Genomic DNA, 20,583 nt, shown 5'->3' with positions numbered 1-20,583 from the left:
ATACATAGTTTATCATGGTTCAAATCTGTTTAGCAAAACTGTCCAATATATGTTGTAACAGTTTTTTTAGAATCTGTTTAACAAAATAGTAAATATATGCTCACTAATGACTTCCAGTATAGTGTTGCGAGAGATCAATGCAATACCATTAATCAAAGTGAATCATGCCAATGAAATGAACAACTAAACTATGGATATATCAAGTATGTATAGATCCATGCAAAATCATTCAACATACTTATGACATCATAAACTATGTACAGATCAATGCAATACCATTAAATGCAACCAACTCATAAACTATGTATGGATACATGGAAGATCAATGCCAATCATGGCTTTTATCTATACATAGTTTATCATGGTTCAAATCTGTTTAGCAAAACAGTCCAATACATGCTATAACAGTTTGTTTAGAATATATTTAACAAAATAGTAAATATATGCTCACTAATGACTTCCAATATAGTGCTGTGAGAGATCAATGCAATACCATTAATCAAAGTGAATCATGCCAATGAAATGAACAACTAAACTATGGATATATCAAGTATGTATAGATCCATGCAAAATCATTCAACATACTTATGACGTCATAAACTATGTACAGATCAATGTAATACTATTAAACGCAGCCAACTCATAAACTATGTATGGATACATGGAAGATCAATGGAAATCATGGCTTTTATCTATACATAGTTGACATATACATAGTTTATCATGGTTCAAATATGTTTAGCAAAACAGTCCAATACATGCTGTAATAGTTTGTTTAGAATCTGTTTAACAAAATAGTAAATATATGCTCACTAATGACTTCCAGTATAGTGCTATGAGAGATCAATGCAATAACATTAATCAAAGTGAATCATGCCAATGAAATGAACAACTAAACTATGGATATATCAAGTATGTATAGATCCATGCAAAATCATTCAACATACTTATGAGGTCATAAACTATGTACAGATCAATGCAATACCATTAAGCACAGCCAACTCATAAACTATGTATGGATACATGGAAGATCAATGACAATCATGGCTTTTATCTATACATAGTTGACATATACATAATTTATCATGGTTCAAATCTATTTATCAAAACAGTCTGATACATGCTGTAACAGTTTGTTTAGAATCTGTTTAACAAAATAGTAAATATATGCTCACTAATGACTTCCAATACAGTGCTGTGAGAGATCACTAATTAAATAGTAAAAATGTGCTCAATAATGAGTTCCAATGTAGTGATGTGAGATCAATATAGTTTCAGTTTAGTGCTATTAGAGATTAATGCAAAACCATTGAATAGAGTAATCATGCAGCATAAGTCATTGCAATCTAGTCAGAGGTTGAAATAGCTAAATGGTACCAAATGTCATTGCAATCCACTCCACTCTCTCCACCTCATCCATCATCAAGAACCCTTTGACTCTTTCACGTTGAAGCACAAAGGTATCATGTGCTTTCACAAAAATTGCTCAACTCAGTTCAGGGACAACTTTGAGAGTAGTATATGCAGCAGTCAAAATATTATCATCTTCAGATTTATCCACTTTTACAATCTAAGGCTTAATGAGGCCATCTTTCAGTTCCTTCATAGTTTCACATATCACATCCAATAATGTAGATAAAGATGTCTTCTTCATCTTTCCCCTCCTTGATGATGATGGTGGAGGAGTCCCTCTAGCACTTGCACTCGACTGATTGGAATGATATAACTCTTCATCAATATCTGGTTGGCTGTCAAGAGGTGTACCACAATTGATATCATCCTCATCAAGCACATTAAATGCATCGTTCATAGGGTGCCCTTCTTCAGCATCAAGGGGAATTGTAGATGTGAACCCTTCAGCAATGTCATTACTAACAATTATAACCAACTCATTGAAATATTGGAAAGGTGACCTCTTATACATTTTTGCATTTTTGAATTCTCTCCTCTACATGTAAGCATTAATAGATGGATTAGGTTGTAATTTTTTCATTATTAAAATAAGAAGGGAAAATTTCTTCAATGAAAAGAGTACAAAGATCATCCTACCTTCAAAAGGTCATCCCAAACTGAATCCTCAGCATCCACAGTTTGAGTTTCTTCATTCCTAGCTAACCCACTTGTATTTTTGAAGTCCTTCATTACTTTATATCCTTCTTTCCATGTTTTTAGCTTATTCTTAAAATGATCTCATGACAGATTCAAGTTCATCACTGCATTGAATGTCCTCTCTATCGTAGTCCATGCCTCTTTTTTAAACCCACCTTCACCTTTCCATCCGAGATGGACTTGTTCAAGGAGCAAGTCTAGAAACTTGCGTTCCATCAATTTTGTCCACATTTTCTTCTTTGAAGAAGAAGATTTGTTTCTCACAGCGAGGGATCCATCTATATTACTCAAAGTAATGGGAGAACACATCTAGTTCACATGATCAGATCCATCCATGCTCATCATGAGCTCGGTATATGCCATTGTGTACTCCTTCCTGTTATTCATTTAAATTTGAAGGTGAAAATCTTTAACTATCAATTTGTAATACGTCATAATGGAATGAGGCTAACATATTGAATAGGTAAACGTATTACAATTTAAAGTAATCATACGACTGAAATTGAAAGTTATTGCTCTTTAAATTTAAATGGAATGCAGCAAGCAGTAACATCAGAAAAATAGGATTTTCAACGAATTCGTTGTTCTCTTCTTACTAGTGGGCTTATGATCTTCATTATTTGGTACTCCTTGCTATATTTCATTTAAAATTGAAGACGATAAAATTTAAATATCATTTTTAATACATCCTAATGCAATGAGGCTAACATTTAATAAACTTGAAAGCATTTAACTAAAGATGATACACATTTTAAGCAATAATTGATGATAACACATGAACATCAAAAAAACTACTAGTGAGACAAAATGGTGATATCAATGGCAAGTAAATAGTCACGAGCCCCATTATGAAGCATGTTATTGTACTTTCTCAATGCAAAGATGTATAATAATTGTGCTTTCTTGCATTTAAAACAATGTAATCTATATGTCAAGTTGGATTGTGTATTACAGATATGATCAACAATTTTTGTACATAATGTAGGTGTGAAATTGAAAGTTAATGTTCTTTTTATTTAATTAGAATGTAGCAAAGACTGATATCAAAATAACAAAATCAAACACCATCATTGTATATGCATACATCAATTTAATCATATAAAGCATATTGCCTTCTAATAAATAATTTATTCTCAAGATCTATAATCTTCCCACATCCTATTTTCTATATCTTCTCGAAATTGGGCCCACTCATTTCTATCCTCTTGAGACAACCCATATGTCTCAAGTAGTGGTACCTCTATCCCATCATGATCATCTTCCTCTTCAATAGCTTCTTCCAATGGAAGGCCATCCTCTATCGTAATGAAATTGTGAAGTATGCAACATGCTAAAACAATATAGGATTGTGTCATGATATCATAAGACGTTGCATGTCTTAAGATTGGAAAATGCTAATTCAGAATACCAAATGTACGTTCTATTGAATTTCTAAGAGAGGATTGTCGATGGTTGAACAACCCATGTGTAGAGTTTATTAGGTTTTCTCTTGACCACTCTTTCAAGTGGTAGCGTGTACACCGATAAGGAGTGAGAAATCCAGGTGCATTTGGATATCCAACATCCACGAGATAATTCCTACATAAAGAAAGTATATTGTCAATACTTGAACCATTTAGCATAACCTTGAGTATATTAAAATGTGATTCGGCTTACCAGGGGGAACTACAAGTGGATCTGATTTGGATAGAGCTGAGGCTAGAACACGACTATCTGTAGCAGAGCCTTCCCAACCAGCAAGGCAATACTAAAACTTACAATCAAAGGAGCAGACACCCATAACATTTTGCGATAGGTTCCCTTTTCTATCACAATATTTACCCTGTATGTCAACATTGAATCACACTAGAATATGGGTTTCGTTGATGGCTCCAATGCAATCCTGTGGGATATGATACACTGATCAAATGTATACTCAAGTAATAATAAGATAAGGACAACATTCTAGACAATAAACTTGTAACAATGTGTGATTTACCTTGAAGAATGGTTCAAAACGATCCTTCCCACTAATTTTAGGAGGAGTGCCTGGACTAGGTGGTATGAAGTAATCTCTGTGAAGGGCTAAGATAGCTATCAAAACCTTGTGGAAGTACTGACTGACTGTCTCTCCTGAGTGCCCAAAGTTATGGGCAATCTTGCGGTTCCTTAGATTGTGCCCAAGGGTGTGGAGGAACATCACTAGTTGTTCCTCTTACTTCAAGTGGATCGTATCTTTCAAGCTTCCTTTCAGCCTTAGAATATGAGCTAGAGAAAAGAAGGTTGCCCTACTCATTTGAATTTGATCATGACAATCCACCTCATTCGAATGAATAATGTCTCTACAAAAGGAATTTCCTTTTCTTATTTGTTTACCCATTTGACTACCTTCTCGGGCTACCAGTACTTTGGCTATGCCAACAAAAACAAAAAGAATTGTGAGAATGCAGGTGTATGTGGTCTTCCTAACTATGCTTCCTTGGACCTCTATACTCTCCATAGGATCCATTAGTGACTTGAAAGGTGGACAATTGAAACACTATCAGTTATGAGATATCAACTATCACCTATTGAGATACAACATGATTATTTGCTAGCCTCATTGCATTAAGAAGTCAATTATTTATTCAAATATAGCAAGGAGTACCAACTACTAAGGATCATAAGCCCATAAAGAACAAATTACAATAATGTGTCATTATACTCCATGTAATCTATCTATACCAATGAAAGCATAATACTGATTTCATTTGTCTATATGTATACACACATGTATGTATATATGTATGTGCACACACATGTATGCATGTATGTACGTACACACACACATGTATGTATGCATGTACGCACGTACACACACATGTATGTATGTGTGTATGTACATACACACACATGAATGTATGTATGTATGTATGCATGTATGTACATACACACACATGTATGCATGTATGTATGTACACACACACACATGTATGCATGTATGTAAGTACACACACACACATGTATGTATGCATGTATGTACTTACACACACATGTATGTATGTGTGTACGTAGGTACACACACATGTATGTACGCATGCATGTACACACATGTGTAAATGTACAGACACATCTATGTATGTACATATACACATGTACAAACTATAACCTGAATTTGGGCTTTTATGAATTTGTTTTAATAAATCGTCAGGTCTGCTGAAACTGAGGCTCGTCTTTTAGAAGATGAAAAGTAGCATTTTTGGCAATGGCAATAGAGTTTCTTTCTGCATTGATCTATACATAGTTTGAAATCATGGCTTTTATCTATACATAGTTTATGACCTCATAAGTATGTTGAATGATTTTGCATGGATCAATACATACTTGATATATCCATAGTTTAGTTGTTCATTTCATTGGCATGATTCACTTTGATTAATGGTATTGCATTGATCTCTCACAGCACTATACTAGAACTCATTGGACTATTTTGCTAAACAGATTTGAACCGTGATAAACTATGTATAGGTCAACTATGTATAAATAAAAGCATGATTGTCATGTTTTGCTATTATGATTGGCACTATAATATATACAAGTAATCACATGATCACATACTGGAATTCATTATTGAGCACATATTGATTATGTATAGATAAAAGCCATGATTTCCATTGATCTATACATAGTTGATCCATACATAGTTAATGACTTGGCTCTATTTAATGGTATTGCATTCATCTCTCACAGTAGTATACTAGAACTCATTACTGGCAAGAAACTGTTACAAAGTTTAGTTGTTCATTTCATTGGTATTGATCTCTCACAACACTATACTGGAACTCATTAGTGAGCATATATTGACTATTTTGTTAAACAAATTCTAAACAAATAGTTACAACATATATTGGACTATTTTTCTAAACAGATTTGAACCATGATAAACTACATATAGGTCAACTATGTATAGATAAAAGCCATGATTGCCATGTTTTGCTTGATTGGCACTGTGATATATACAGGTAATCACATGAGCACATACTAGAATTCATTATTAAGCACATATTGATTATGTATAGATAAAAGCCATGATTGCTATTGATCTATACATAGTTGATCCATACATAGTTTATGACTTGACTCTATTTAATGGTATTGCATTCATCTCTCATAGTAGTATACTAGAACTCATTACTAGCAAGAAACAGTTAGAAAGTTTAGTTATTCATTTCACTGGTATTGATCTCTCACAACACTATACTGGAATTTATTAGTGACCACAAGTTTATGACTTGGCTCTATTTAATGGTATTGCATTCATCTCTAACAACAGCATACTAGAACTCATTACTAGCAATAAATTGTTACAAAGTTTGGTTGTGATTTCAATGGTATTGATCTCTCACAACACTATAGTGGAATTTATTAGTGAGCACATAATGACTATTTTGCTAAACAGATTTGAAACAAATAGTTAGAAACTGTTACAAAGTTTAATTGTTCATTTCATTGGTATTGATCTTTCACAGGACTATACTCGAATTTATTAGTGAGCACATACTGACTATTTTAAAAACAGATTTGAAACAAACAGTTACCACATATATTGACTAAATTGCTAAGTAGATAGTAGATAGAAATAGAACCATGATAAACTATGTATAGGTCAGCGATGTATAGATAAAAGCTATTGATATACTTGTAAATTTCATTACTGAGTACAAAAAATTAAAACTTTAACTATGATATATACAAGTAATCAGAGTTAAACATACTGGGACTCATTCCTGAGCATATATTTTAACTAGTTTTCTAAGCAGACTTGCAACACGTAGTTACATTCGAATGAACAAAAAAAACCTTAAAAAATCTAGTATGCAAAGGTGGGTGTGAGAAGAGAACTATTTAAAGTCGCCGCCACTGTTCAAAGCGGAGAAACCCTAGCCATGGCTACAAAGAAATCACAAAAAATGCCACGGCCACACACCACAGCCACAGGAAATCCAACAAACCTAGAAAATGCCACGGCCACAGAAACCCACAAACCCAGCAAATGACCACAGCCCAACAAACGCCATGGCCATAGCCCAACAAACGCAACAATCCAGAAACCCTCGCCTTTGCACAACAAAGCACGAAAACAACACAACTGTCATTTTCCAAAAAACCCAATTTGTTCTTCCAAAAACCTAAGGCAGATTCGGCGGACCCGACGATTTATTCAAACACATTCCTAAAAACCCAAAACTTGGTTTTCATTTCAACTTCCGCCTATTTCCTAGAAGAAGTTTCTTCCAATTTTTGAGCGAAATTGGCAGACGAAACTCGAAACTAGGTTATGCATTTGATGAACCAAACGCCACTATTTTCCTCCATAACCTGGTTTTGGCGCTGAAAACCCTATTCCGCGCCTGATCTTCCCATAACCAAACAGGGCCTTAATGTTCAATACACACTTTTCTAAAAGGGTATCCATGCTAAGTATATTTATATTTATGAAATGGGTTTGAGTGAGAGTTATTAAACATTACAAATTTTTACCTTCAAACTTTTATCAAAATTATTTAGTGGTCATAATAGATTAGATTTATTAGAATCATTTGAATTTTTTTTTTTTGGATTAATCTAAATTAATCTAGTTTGATGTGTAAGATGGTGTTTCTATGTTCTTATTTTTCAAATACAAATGGGTGTTAGCCTATTAAGGGAAGAGACTTAGTAGTCATTGGGGGTCCAATAACCAATACATTTATAGATCTCCCCAATTACTACTTTTAAAAAGTTTTAAAAATGATAGCACATGTACTAATAGCTTATCACACATATACTAATAGTTGATCATTTTTTGCTTTCTTGGTTGCTGATTGGTTAATTTGTTTAGAGAGTACTTTTTTTTGTGAGCCGCTATGGGGGTGAATATTATTTTAAAATGGAACCTTTAGACCACCTCGCACTCTTAGAGTTCTCGATAGAGCTACGTAAATGCAAAATAAGCCTAAAGGTTAGTTTTAAGTGGGCGAAGTTGGCAAATTAGAAATTTGGAAAAATTAGCAAATTTTGACATACAAATTAGGAGTTCTAGGTGGGTGAAGTTAGCATGAATGACTACTAGGTTTCTTCCCCTATAAAAATATAAAGTACTAAATAATATTTGATAAAAGAGAATTCCGCTTCAAATAGAAGACCTCATCCCCATACAATTTAAACCTTAATAATAAATAAAAACCACACCAGCTTAACTATCACATTCCTTAATTACTATTCTTTCTTTTTATCTTCATAAATCACCATCCAATTTTCATTCATAATATGGTATTTATTTATTTACTACAATTTTTGAATAAATAAGTGTTGGCCTTATCAATTACTCAATCCTCAACGACCCATTGTGTTGGGAAGCTGAGCCACTACCAACCGTCCATTACACATGACAAGTATCATGATCCGACTCGTTCTGTAAAGGCGAACTGCAGCCCCTCTCGAGACTCTCCATATCATATTCCTTATACTCTACTGCTCGATAACCTTCAACCTTTCTACTACTTTTACCAACACCATAACATCCGTAGAAAAGAAACCCAAGAGTAACAAGAACAACGACTAACATATCCCAAGAAAACTGCAAATTAGCCACAGCAATAGCCCTAGCAGTAGCCTCCCCACCCTCACATTTCGCCACAAAAACATCCTTGGACCTCTGAAGCCTACACCCAACCGGAATGGTGGCGGGGATCCAGAGAACAAACGCCATATGCAGCAGCCAAACTCCCTGCATGGTAACCGCTGCCGCCCGCAGCAGCGCTGCCAGAAGCTTCTCAGGCCATGCCGCTTCCATGAGCGCGCTCCCCATGCAAACTCCCACGATGACCTACAGGGCCACTCTTAAACATCACATACTAAGAGGCAAAAAAGAGTCAACTTGACTATTTAACACTTTTAACTTAGAAATCAAACTTTAGTATGTGATGTTTAAGCCATCCCGACCTGCAGCAGCCAGTGATAGTGTTTTTCCACTCCCACAGCGGCGGAGGAGTGGAAGTGAAACAGCAGAAGCTCCTGTGCGAATCCCAGCGCCGCCATCACATTCACCACCCCCACCGGGGCGATGATATGCAGCTTCTCTGCCGCCACTGCCACGGCGGCGTAGATGAAGAAAGTTAGAGCTATTGTGGCGTGCTCCATTCTGTTCATGTGGGAGAGTGGAATTGAGCCATCTGGTCCCCATGGCGTGTGCCTTGCGGGAGTCACGAAGAGCTCAGCTGTTACAGATGTTAAGGTTAGGGCCATTATTGTGTAGAGCTCCGTGTGTTTGCTGAGGGGTTTTGTGTGGACTGGGAACCATGGCCTGCTTTGGAAGTTTTTGGGAGAGCGGGCGTAGTTGTGGGATGTGTTGAAGATGTGCCAGAGGCCTATTGCCACCATTGGGAGCCCGTGGGCTATGTGTCCCCAGAATGTGCCCATTTTTGGTCTTCAATCTTTTCTGCTTTTTCTGGCCTTGGGTCAATTAAATGGTGTCAACTTCTTGAGTTACACGGCGGAGTAGGTTTGGTGAGATTTGAGTTGTCGTAATATTGTTTGTGGTGTGCTTTTTTAGCCTAAGAAATGTGGATCCCCGGGAGGAGTGGGTATCACGCATGTGTGTTGTCTTGCCTTCAACTACAGTTTATGCATCAATCGAGAGTAGTGAGGAGTGGGCGTTCTTGTCATTCTACGGTAGAGGAAGGTCATGGGTGGCTCTTCCTTGCGAACTCCGTTTCCAAAAGTTGGAGTCAAATGAGAGTAGGGGAGAACGGCCATAATGGAGGGGCAGGGACGCTCATTTTGTTTAACAGATGTGATTATATATTTAGTGTAAATAGAGTTGTGAGGAGTTGAAAAAGGGATTTTGATAGTTGTGATAGGAGTAATTTTTATTAAGATGGTACTACGAGGGTTTTGAATTCATAAATATGGATTCATATTACAACATTGTTAGATAAGAGTAATAGGGTATTACCATTTGAAGACATATCAAGTGATCATAAAATTTCACTATTTTAGTGTTTCTTAATGGTTGTGATATGAGTTATTTTTTTTTAAGATAATAAGGAGAGGGATTTAAACTCATAAATAAAGATTCACATTACAACATTCCTAGAGAACAACAATGGTCCATTATAGCCTAAACCCCATATCAAGTAACCATTAGCGAAAACATCAAAAACTTAGGAAGAGAGCAATAGCTACAAGTACTACAACTATTAGCACTATTAGCACTATAAAGATTGTACATCCAATTGAAGAAATGTAAACATAAGTCATTATACCCCCAATATCTAGACAAAGGGAAACTTAAACCAAAGAGCATTTGACGTAGTGCAAGGCAAGAGAATCCCCAAAGGAGATGTCCTAGCCCCCAACAAATAATCACATAGTGGAAACACAATAATAGTGCAAGATCTAATACCAAATTAAAATAATTTATTCAAAAAATAAATGTTACATGTAATGTGTCAAGCTGTAAGGCCTCCTCAGTTACGGCCAAATACAAAGCAATTACAATAACAGTTTTGGAAGATCCCTCAAGATCCAATCCAAATACTAGCTAGTCCAGATCCACTCTCTGGTAGAAACCTCCAAAGAAGATCTCAACTTTTGCTTGCAAGCCACCATGCAATCTCCTTGTTTTCCAAGCCACAGTCACTAGCTCTTCTCAAAATTTGCTCCTCTACCACCTTCTTTTCTCCAAATGGATGAATAATCACAATCCTACTGTAAATTGCCTCACATTCAGCGCTCTGTCCACAGTTTTAGGAAAAACTTGCTCTTTAGCCACTCTCCACACTCATGCCTCCTCTGAATGAAATAATAATTCCATGAATGAATCCCTAAAGACTACACCACAACCCCTGCTTATACTAGAATCTAAGCCACAAGTCAGCCCATAATGCTACAAATCAAACATCCCTTACATTAACTACTTGAAGAGCCACAAGTCAGTCTCAAATAGAAATTAAATGTTATAAGAATTTGGTATAGCTCTGATACCATGTAAGAATTTGGCTTAGGGAAAAATTCACCCAAGATCGTAGAACTCAAACAGACCAAAAAAGAGTATGATCAATATATCAAAGTATATCCTCATACATTGCTCTATATTGTATATGATGATTGTGCACACTAGGAGAGCCTGTATATAAAGGCCTCTCAGGAAGCACCTAGAATGTCTCTAGAAAGAACTAGGAGATAAGATAAGCATGACAACTAAGCACACGTCTTATCCATCATTCTAGATGAGAGGATAAGAATGACAAGGTGTATCTCAAGTGGAGATGTTGTAAACACCATGTGCTTAATTAGTGTACTAACTCCTGTGTTGTAGATACAATGTGCATAAAAGAGGTGTAAACTCCTATGTTGCCAACATGACAACTCACAAGAGTGCACATACTCCTAGGTGACTAATAAATAAATATTAAAATAATGTATTAACCTAAGTAAACTTAAGTAAGTGTAAATAATGAATAATTATTTACACCAACACCCCACCTTAAGTACAACTTAGGGGAATGCACTTAAGTTCACAAAAACTAGGATGAAATGCATAATGGGTCCTGGCTACTAGGCCATGTTAGGTACCCATGAACATAATGAAATGCAATCTCTCATAAAGTGGAGAAAGAGAGAAAACCTCATGGGAAAAACCCTCCCGCAAAAAGAGAGATGAATAAAGGATGCATGGATGGATGGAGTAATCAAGATCCCCCCACATTATGACATACATCAAGTATATACAAGAGAGAAATTGAAGAAGGACAAAACTCCTAAAAGGAAAATGTCCCCCCCCCCACCTCTCTTAAAGGTAGTGTGCCAATAAGTGAGAAATGCTCCAATGTAGAAGTTTATCCATGACCGTTGAATGATGTTTCTCCCCTTTGGAAGAAATAGTTGTAGAGGTACTAGTGAGATGCTTCCCCTATGTGTAGAGAGAATCTCAATGATGAACAGTGTCTCTAAAACTTGTTCAAATGTCCCTGTGTCGATACTGATAGTGGCTCCTTCCAAAACTGCTGAGAAGAAGTGCAGATCGAGCAAGGATTGTTGTAGAACTTGTTTCAAGAAATGAACAGTCTCCTCAAATGACAAAGAGACCTCTGACAATTGCTATACATAAGGATCCATAATCATATCAACCTGTAAAGATTGATCATGTAGAGAATGGACACGAGGATCAGAGTGGGCCTTCACAACAACTATAAAAGGATCGTCCTCATCAAAGAAGTCCTCCAAATATTTTTCGTGTGACTCCACGAATAAACTTGAAATGTCAGTCAAGAAGTTATCACCTAAGGTTGGAACTAGAAGACGAAGTGTACCCTATTGTGCTGAAGTACATGAATCTGTCACTGTGAAAATGGATGAATAATTCACCCCAAAGAGAAGATGAATGTCATTTAGGATGTCCCCCACATCTTCAATGTGAGACTCCATAAATAGGCTTGCAACAGCGGGAAGGAAGTCGTCCGATGAAGGTAAAGTAGGAAGACATGAAGTGTCCTGGTGTACTAAATCTGAAGCATCTATGGCTGAAACAAGATCAATAGGAGCAACACGAGCATCTGGAGGTGTGGTTGCATCTGGAGAGGATGTAGCTACAACTGGAGGTAAAAGATCTTTTGGGAATGGAGGAATTTATGGATCTCCATAAAGCTCCAAAAGATAGATCCAAATATCATATAAACCTTTTGACTTCAAGTCATCAAGTGAATCCATAACCTCCATATCCATAAAGAGAAAGAGTGCATGACAAAGGATGGAAAATGTGTTCCCATCATATAAAAGCCCTCTCGCATATGGTAGTGCATTATGCTGACTAAGATATGGGATAACCAATTGACTCCATTCCTGATAGTTCTCTTGTGTCAAGGTAATTAAATCTTCCTCTTCCATGATGGACTAATCAATGTAACCCCCAAAGATGCAAAATAAATCAAAGAAGTCTCCACCCCCCACCCCCCCCACACCTATCCCTGATGAATGATTTAGGTACTTGGTAGCCACTTGCCAATTTAGGGCCAATTTCTAAAAGTAGTATTTTCTTCCATAGAACCTATAATATGATTATAGATATGGAAAGTAGAAAAAAAATGCACTTTAAAAAAAAATGGAACCTAATTTGTAGTCTAGATGAGCCCGTACTAAGCATTTTAAATGGCAAAAATTAAAATTTATGAGTTGCAAAAAAATTTAGGAACAAAGATCTCAAACCACCTGCATTGATGTGTAGATCACAAACTCCTACCCCCAAAGAAAAAATTCCTTGCAAAAAGGAGTCTATATGAGGAAGATATCATTGTTTGAAAATCACTGTTGTTGTTATTTTTTTCTGAATTGCCGCCACGCCTCCAAAAATCAAATGGCTCTAGATTTTGCTTCAGATGTCCAATTTAGATGAAACAAAATCTGATTTGAGGAATTTTTGTTATTTTGAATGTGATGCAAATATCTAATTTGCACCAGCAAGCTTCAATCTTCACCTGCAAAAATCTCTCCAACTAGCCCAATAGCCAAAAATTTCTCAAATAATAATGCAGATCCGAAAAAAATTGTAGAGATGTAGATGAAAAAAAATGTAGATCTAAAAATTACATGTACAGATATGAAATGGTCATACCAGTTTTACAAATCAAGCCTTCAAGTTGTTGGTTTGCAAAAACAATGTTGCCTCATGATAGACTTTGGCCTAGGGTAGGCAACTTTATAGCTAATTTTCACCAATTTGATGTTTTGGACACAATGGTGAGGTCATATTTGGCTCTAGACACTCTCAATTTTTGCGATACTCTAGATTTAGGCTAAGGTGCTGAAGCAACAAAATGGTCTCAAACGGCTATGTCAAAAGAAATTCTCTAAGAGCTCTGATACCATGTAAAAATTTGGTATATCTTTGATACCATGTAAGAATTTTCTTTAGGAAAAAATTCACCCAAGATCGTAGAACTTGAACACAAGCACAATTGTAGACCAAAAAAGAGTATGATCAATATATCAAAGTATGTCCTCATACATTGGTCTATATTGTATATGATGATTGTACACACTAAGAGAGCCTGTATATAAAGGCCTCTGAGGAAGCACTTAGAATGTCTCTAGAAAGAACTAGGAGATAAGATAAGCATGATAACCAAGCACATATCTTATCCATCATTCTAGATGAGAGGATAAGAATGACAAGGTGTATCTCAAGTGGAGATGTTGTAGACACAATGTGCTTAATTAGTGTGCTAAATCCTATGTTGTAGACACCATGTGCATAAAAGAGGTGTGAACTCCTATGTTGTCAATATGACAACTCACAAGAGGGCACATATTCCTAGGTAACTAATAAATAAATATTAAAATAATGCATTAACCTAGGTAAACTTAAGTAAGTGTAAATAATGAATAATTATTTACACCAACAAATGTCAAATACCTTTAAAATCTTACAATAATTATTAAATACATCAAAATGAACTACCCAAGACCCAAATACGTCCACTCAACCCTACCAAAATCCCATAATCATGCAGGATAGCCAACTACCCTAGGATGCTCCTCCATCAGACTCCCCAAGTGCTAAAAGAAAAGTGTCCCACACTTTGATGCCCAATGAAAAATCTACAATTTTCTTCATCTCCACCAAATGCTTCCAGTCCAACAGAGGCAATAAAATTGACAAGCAAATCATCCACATCTCAATCACTCTATCAAACAATAGAATCTCAACCATCCAATCAACATGGTCACTCCTAGGAAAAAATTGAACACAATACTTCATCAACAAACCCTCATCCACATCAACAACTAGTGAATCCACACTGACAACAACAGACTCCATATCAGCAGTAATATGTAGATCTCCATCAACAAATGCCAAACTCTCAACACCAACCATCGCATTGCTCACAACAAGATGCTCTACAACATACAAGTCACCACCAACAACAACTAAATCATCCACAACTGACCACTCTACAATCTCCATGTCAAACTCAACCCGTTGATCATGAAAACCAATATCCATCCCAGCATCAACAAGGTTAGGAATATCCTCAACAAAAACCTCAATTTTCTCTGCAAGTTCTATATTAGAGTCCACAAACTAATCAAAAAAACTAAACTCTTCCACCTCAACCTTGTTATGCCATCTTCTCTCTCGAACAAGTCTTCTAACCAGCTAGAAAACTCTCTTCTAGATCAATAGACTCCAACTTCAATAGCATACAACTTCTTTCTTTGGTTCCTCAACTCTTTTAGAAAAGGAAGCATCCACTTGAACTATTGTCTCATTAATCCTCCTCTCCACTATATCATGGAGATTCACATCATCCTAGGGTCCAATCCTCTCAGTGCCATCTTCCAAGATTTTTGCAAACCCTCTACAACAAATCCTCCCACACTCCTTGTGATAAAACCAATTTTTTTACAAGTCAAATCACAACCTACCACCTCACATGAACATCAGGATCCGCATCACAAGTCCAGGACCATAGATCTACAATCCACAAACTCTCTACAATCATGTCTCAACAAGATCAGTCTTCCATCGTTGCATCCATCAATCCATCTGCAAGCCCTCTATAATTGCAAGCCAGAACCATGATTTGCCACCTTGCAACCAAGAGATCTATGAATCTAGAAAGAAAATCCGTTGCTAGATTAAGAACAACTTAGATCCACTTCTCCAACCCAAGTCTTGGTGAAAACTAACTCAACTTTAGCAATCTATGTACACCCTCAGGAACAACTAGGCTCTGATACCACCTAACATAGTGCAAGGCAGGAGTATCTCCAAAGGAGATGTCCGAGCCCCCAACAAATGACCACATAGTAGAAATAGAATAAAAACGCAAAATTTGAAGTCAAGTCACAACTCTTTATTTATAAAATAACTATTACATGCAATGTGCTAGGCTATAAAAGGCCTTCTTGATTATGACCAAATATAAAGCAATTGCAATAATAGTTCCCCAAGATCCTTCAAGATCCAATCCAAATACTAGCTAGTCCAAATCCACTCTCTAGTAGAAACCTCCAAGCAAGATCTCAACTTGTGCTCGCAAGCCCACCAAGCAATCTCCTTGTTTGCCAAGCCACATCCACTAGCTCTTCTCAAAATTCACTTAGATGGATGAATAATCACAATCCTTTTGTAAATTGCCTCACATTCAACACTCTATTCATAGTCTCAAGAAAAACTTTCTCTTCAGCTACTCTCCACACTCACTCCTCCTCCAAATGAATGAATAGTTCCATAAATGAATCCCTAATGGCTTCATGACAACCCCTACTTATACCAATCTAAGCCATAAGTTGGCCCAGAACGCTACGAATCAAATATCCCTTACATTAACTACTTTAAGAGCCACAAGTCAGCCTCTAATAGAAATTAAATGCCAAATACCTTTAAAGACTTACAACAATTATTAAATACATCAAAATTAACTACCCAAGACCCAAATAGGTCCACTAAACCCTACCAAAATCCCATAATCATCCAGGATAACCAACTACCCTAGGATGCTCCTACATCAGTATTTAAAATGTAGTGAAAAATAACCTCTATAGTACAACAAAAAATAACATTGGGACTACAATATCTCATTAGAAAATATAAAATCATTTAACATTATTACTTGTCTTTTATCATCTAGTGAGATCCTTCTTCTAGTCTTTATCATCCTTTTCCTCCTCATCAAAGTCATCAATTTCCTCCTAATTGCATTCGTTTAGCTTTCTTTCACTAATAACAACACCAACCACCAATTTGTGCATGATGTTATCCAGTAGCCCTCAAATCCTTATTTTAAACCCATAAATAAATATTCACATTACAACATTCCCAAAGAATAGCAATGAACCATTACAACCTAAAGCCATATCAAGTAAGCATCATCCAAAATATCCAAAACTTAAGAAGATAGCAATAGCTACAAGTACTACAAGTAGTACCACTACTATCACTATAAATATTGTCCATCCAAATGAAGTTATGTAAATAAATCTAGAAAGTATTTAAAGTGCAGTAAAAAATAATTGTTGACCATTTTTACCCTCCCACCCTTTCTTTTCCAAATATTGCCAATCTCATGAAAACCAAGGTGGTAGCCATGTCTAAGTCTATTATCTCATTCATTAATTGTCATGTAGACCAATAGGGATATGACAAAATCTTGACTTTTCCTTCCATCCCTATGCCTTATAACTTTCATATCAAAGGAGGTTTTTCAAGATGTGACAATGTGATTATCCTTTTTTGCTCAATCAAAGGAAGTTAGCACTTAACTGTGTAATGGGCTATGATGATGCAAAATAGTCAAGTTCATGGTTAGAGTGACTTCATAGCTTGAAGGGCTAACAATTAGATTTCAGTGGTAACCATGCGATTAGCCATTGGTTGCATGATTGTAGGTAGCTTCGAGCTCAAGAAATTTCAAGTTGTGACCATGTGAAGATTAACTCCAATAGTCTAATTTACATGTTCTCGCAAGGTCACAAAGGGTCAAGTCTAATTTGGAGTTAAGTTGGCAATGCTATGATTGCCTTGATTGCTCATTTGAAAAGTTAACTTCTAGGTTAATAACTTAAGTGGTGACATTGCAATCTTCCCTTTTTTACACACTTGTAGGAGGTTAGCTTAACTTAGAGTTAGTACAACAAAGTTGTGATCCTCTTGTTCGTAGCATCGTAGGGAGTTGAATACAAACTTGAGTTAAGGTCATGACTAGCTGATGGTGGTCAAGTCTCATGGCTTCACAATTTTGCAGGTAAAATAAATGTTAAGGCCCTAACCACGATGATATTGTGAAGGGTCAATTTCATCCTGATCACACGGTCAGGTCATTCCTCTTAACTTCAACATCTTATGCTATAACCAATGAAGAGGCTATTTTTTTTTCTTTTATTAAACTGAGTCACATTAGTTAAATGCCTAGATGCTTTTTGAATTACTACTGAGTGAAGCTGTCAGCATGGCCTTAGTCACATAGTCTCCTAAGTGTAAATGATGTTTCAAAGTGTTGTGTTTGCATGGTTGGGGCCTTAAAGACTGAAGGGTTTGAGATAATAGTGACCTAGCAAAAACAACTAAGGTTGCTTCTTTGTCTAGTCACTGGTTTTAAATGTTAATGCAGAAATTGACTATGAAGCAATGAATGGAGACAATCATTGGGTCGCAAGAGTTAAGAGGCTAATGGATAGATAAGTTGTGATGTAGCGATCAAGCATGACATGAAGGGTAGTTGCAATTTTGCAAGGCTAGATGATTAAATTGGAAAGTAGGCTATAGAGCCTTGATCAAAGGAAGTCACTTGGTTAAAATAAATATAACAGTTCGATGAGATGGCAAGATACTTCAAGGGCATTGGGCCACATGGTGAGTTCAGATGGTTGACTCCTTCTGACTTGGTGACATAGCTGACTTGGCATGCCAAGGAGCAAAGAAGCAACTCTTTAATGGAAAATCATATCCTTTTGATCGATGGTCATTGTTTTCATCTTCTGGAGGCTTACAAAGACTAGATTTCCTGCATCACAATGTGTACCTTGATCAGATCTTCCCCATATTTTTCATGATAGTTCTCAAAACATTTAGTGGTGATAGTTGAGCTTTGGCTTCCAGTGGAAGTTTTCTCAATTATGCTTGAACTATAAAAACAAGTTTTATAACTCCTCAAAGGGTCAGTATTTTCTCTCTGATTCTATAGCAGTTGTATCATATGCTCTACTATTGTAATTTTATTTTTCCTATGAATGAACATATCTCTTTGTTGTAACTCATTCTCCCATTAATATAAGTGCAAAACCTTCTTGCCTTTGTTAGTTCATTGCTTCCATTCTTCCATTTGCATGACTATATCTATTCATCCCTTAATGATATAGAGAAAATTTCCTTCCTCATAGCATCCATTTGGTTCCTGATCCACATGTGATTGTTGAACAAAGGAAAAGGTTGAAGCAATGTATTTTGAGAATGTATTGGTGAATAGTTTATTGTTAGACAGAGATAAGACTGAACATACTATTTTGGTGTATTACCCCCTTTAGAGAAAATTAGGTATTTTGATTTTCATGCATCTCCTTCTCCCTTCTCCTCTCAAGAGTAGTTAGGTGCACCCTGATAGTAAGGAAGCTGGCCTTCTCCGAAGACTCAATCTATAATTGAAAAGTCCCACACTTTTGAGATTGTTTTCATGTTACAAAAGGTCACTTTAGGGTCATAACTCAAACAAGGGTGCAGACTTCCGTGTTAACTATTTTTGGCATGCCTGATGGGACAAGTATTGAAACATTTCTTAAGTCTATTGGTTCGCTAGGGTCAAAGTAAAGAACTTCAAATTCATGTTGATAAGATAGTGGTAATCTTAGCATTCCAGCCTTCAAAAGGCTCACATTCAAGCACTTGGTATCTATATCTCTACATTTTGGTTTCCATATTAGAATTGTTGTGATTCATGCCAAAAGCTCAAACAAGGGATTCTTCTAGAGGTATTTTTTAGTACAGTAAACTTTCAATTTCAAATCCTAGAAGAAGAAGAAATAGACTCTCTCTATCACTAGTTAGGAGTTTAGTAGTAGCACATACACCTACAAGATCTCTTTCCACTCCTCCTATGATAGATCACAGCCTAGGGTACCATCCTTTCATCTAAATAGATCATTATTCCATATGGCCCTCCCTAGAGTGCATGCTTTTTCCTTCTTTAATGGTCAGATTCCTCTTATCTTGCCCCAAAGGCATGATATTCCATTATTTTCTCTCAAAAGTCTACCCGAGTTTACAGGTGAGACCTCCATTTCTCTCTTAGAGCACATTGAAGAAGTTTAAAATGTTTGTAATATTCATGCTGTCACTAAAGATGATGTTTTTGTTAGACTCTTAGCCTCCTCATTAAAGGAAAACACTTTACAATGGTATAAGGGTTTGCCACACAATTCCATCACTAAATGGGGTGAGTTAGAGCAAGGTTTTGTAAATACTTTGAAGATAAAAGTGATCATTTATCACATTTTGAGCATTTTGACTACCATTAAGAGAGCACCTCATGAATGTATGACATAATTTAACTATAGATTCCAAAAGACATGGGATAGAATACCTACTACAGTGAATCCTACCCATGGTAATGCTTTCTTGCATTACCTCAGAGCCTTCAATAGTGATATTGCTACCACAATGCAAATCATGGAAGCAGATACTTTGCCTATTGCCTATGAAATTGCCATTAGAGAAGAAAATATCTTGATACAAAGAGGAAAGTTAGCTTTGAGGCCTCCAATACCTCTCTTTCCTAACATTCCCAATTATCAACCTACAATAGCCCTATTCCTAACACATCTACATGACAAACACTTTCTATAACCCTAATAGTCTCTACATCCTCAAATGAAATAGATAGGATCAAGGCCATGACGCAAATGATGATGCAAAAGATTGATAGAAGGTTGCAAGACCAAAGTTCCAATATGGATATGAAGTGTTAGCAATATGGTCAT

The 20,583-nt window shown here is 36.2% G+C and overlaps 1 protein-coding gene across 1 annotated transcript; it reads right to left on the bottom strand.

Moving 5' to 3' along the window:
• Positions 1-8,328: 8,328 nt before the first annotated feature.
• Positions 8,329-9,608, bottom strand: LOC149537656 (uncharacterized). The gene is made up of 2 exons (XM_089801443.1): positions 9,052-9,608; positions 8,329-8,935 (listed from the first exon to the last, which is right to left on the bottom strand). The coding sequence occupies exons 1-2, from the start codon at positions 9,526-9,528 to the stop codon at positions 8,489-8,491; spliced, it is 924 nt and encodes a 307-aa protein (XP_089657569.1). The 5' UTR covers positions 9,529-9,608; the 3' UTR covers positions 8,329-8,488.
• Positions 9,609-20,583: the final 10,975 nt, after the last annotated feature.

This window comes from Cupressus sempervirens, chromosome 9 (genome assembly GCF_028749045.1).
Source record: "Cupressus sempervirens isolate cs-2001-9-10 chromosome 9, ASM2874904v1, whole genome shotgun sequence".
NCBI classification, from domain to species: Eukaryota; Viridiplantae; Streptophyta; class Pinopsida; order Cupressales; family Cupressaceae; genus Cupressus; species Cupressus sempervirens.
The sequence above is the reverse complement of the archived record's forward strand: the minus strand, read 5'-3'. Positions and strand labels throughout refer to the sequence as shown.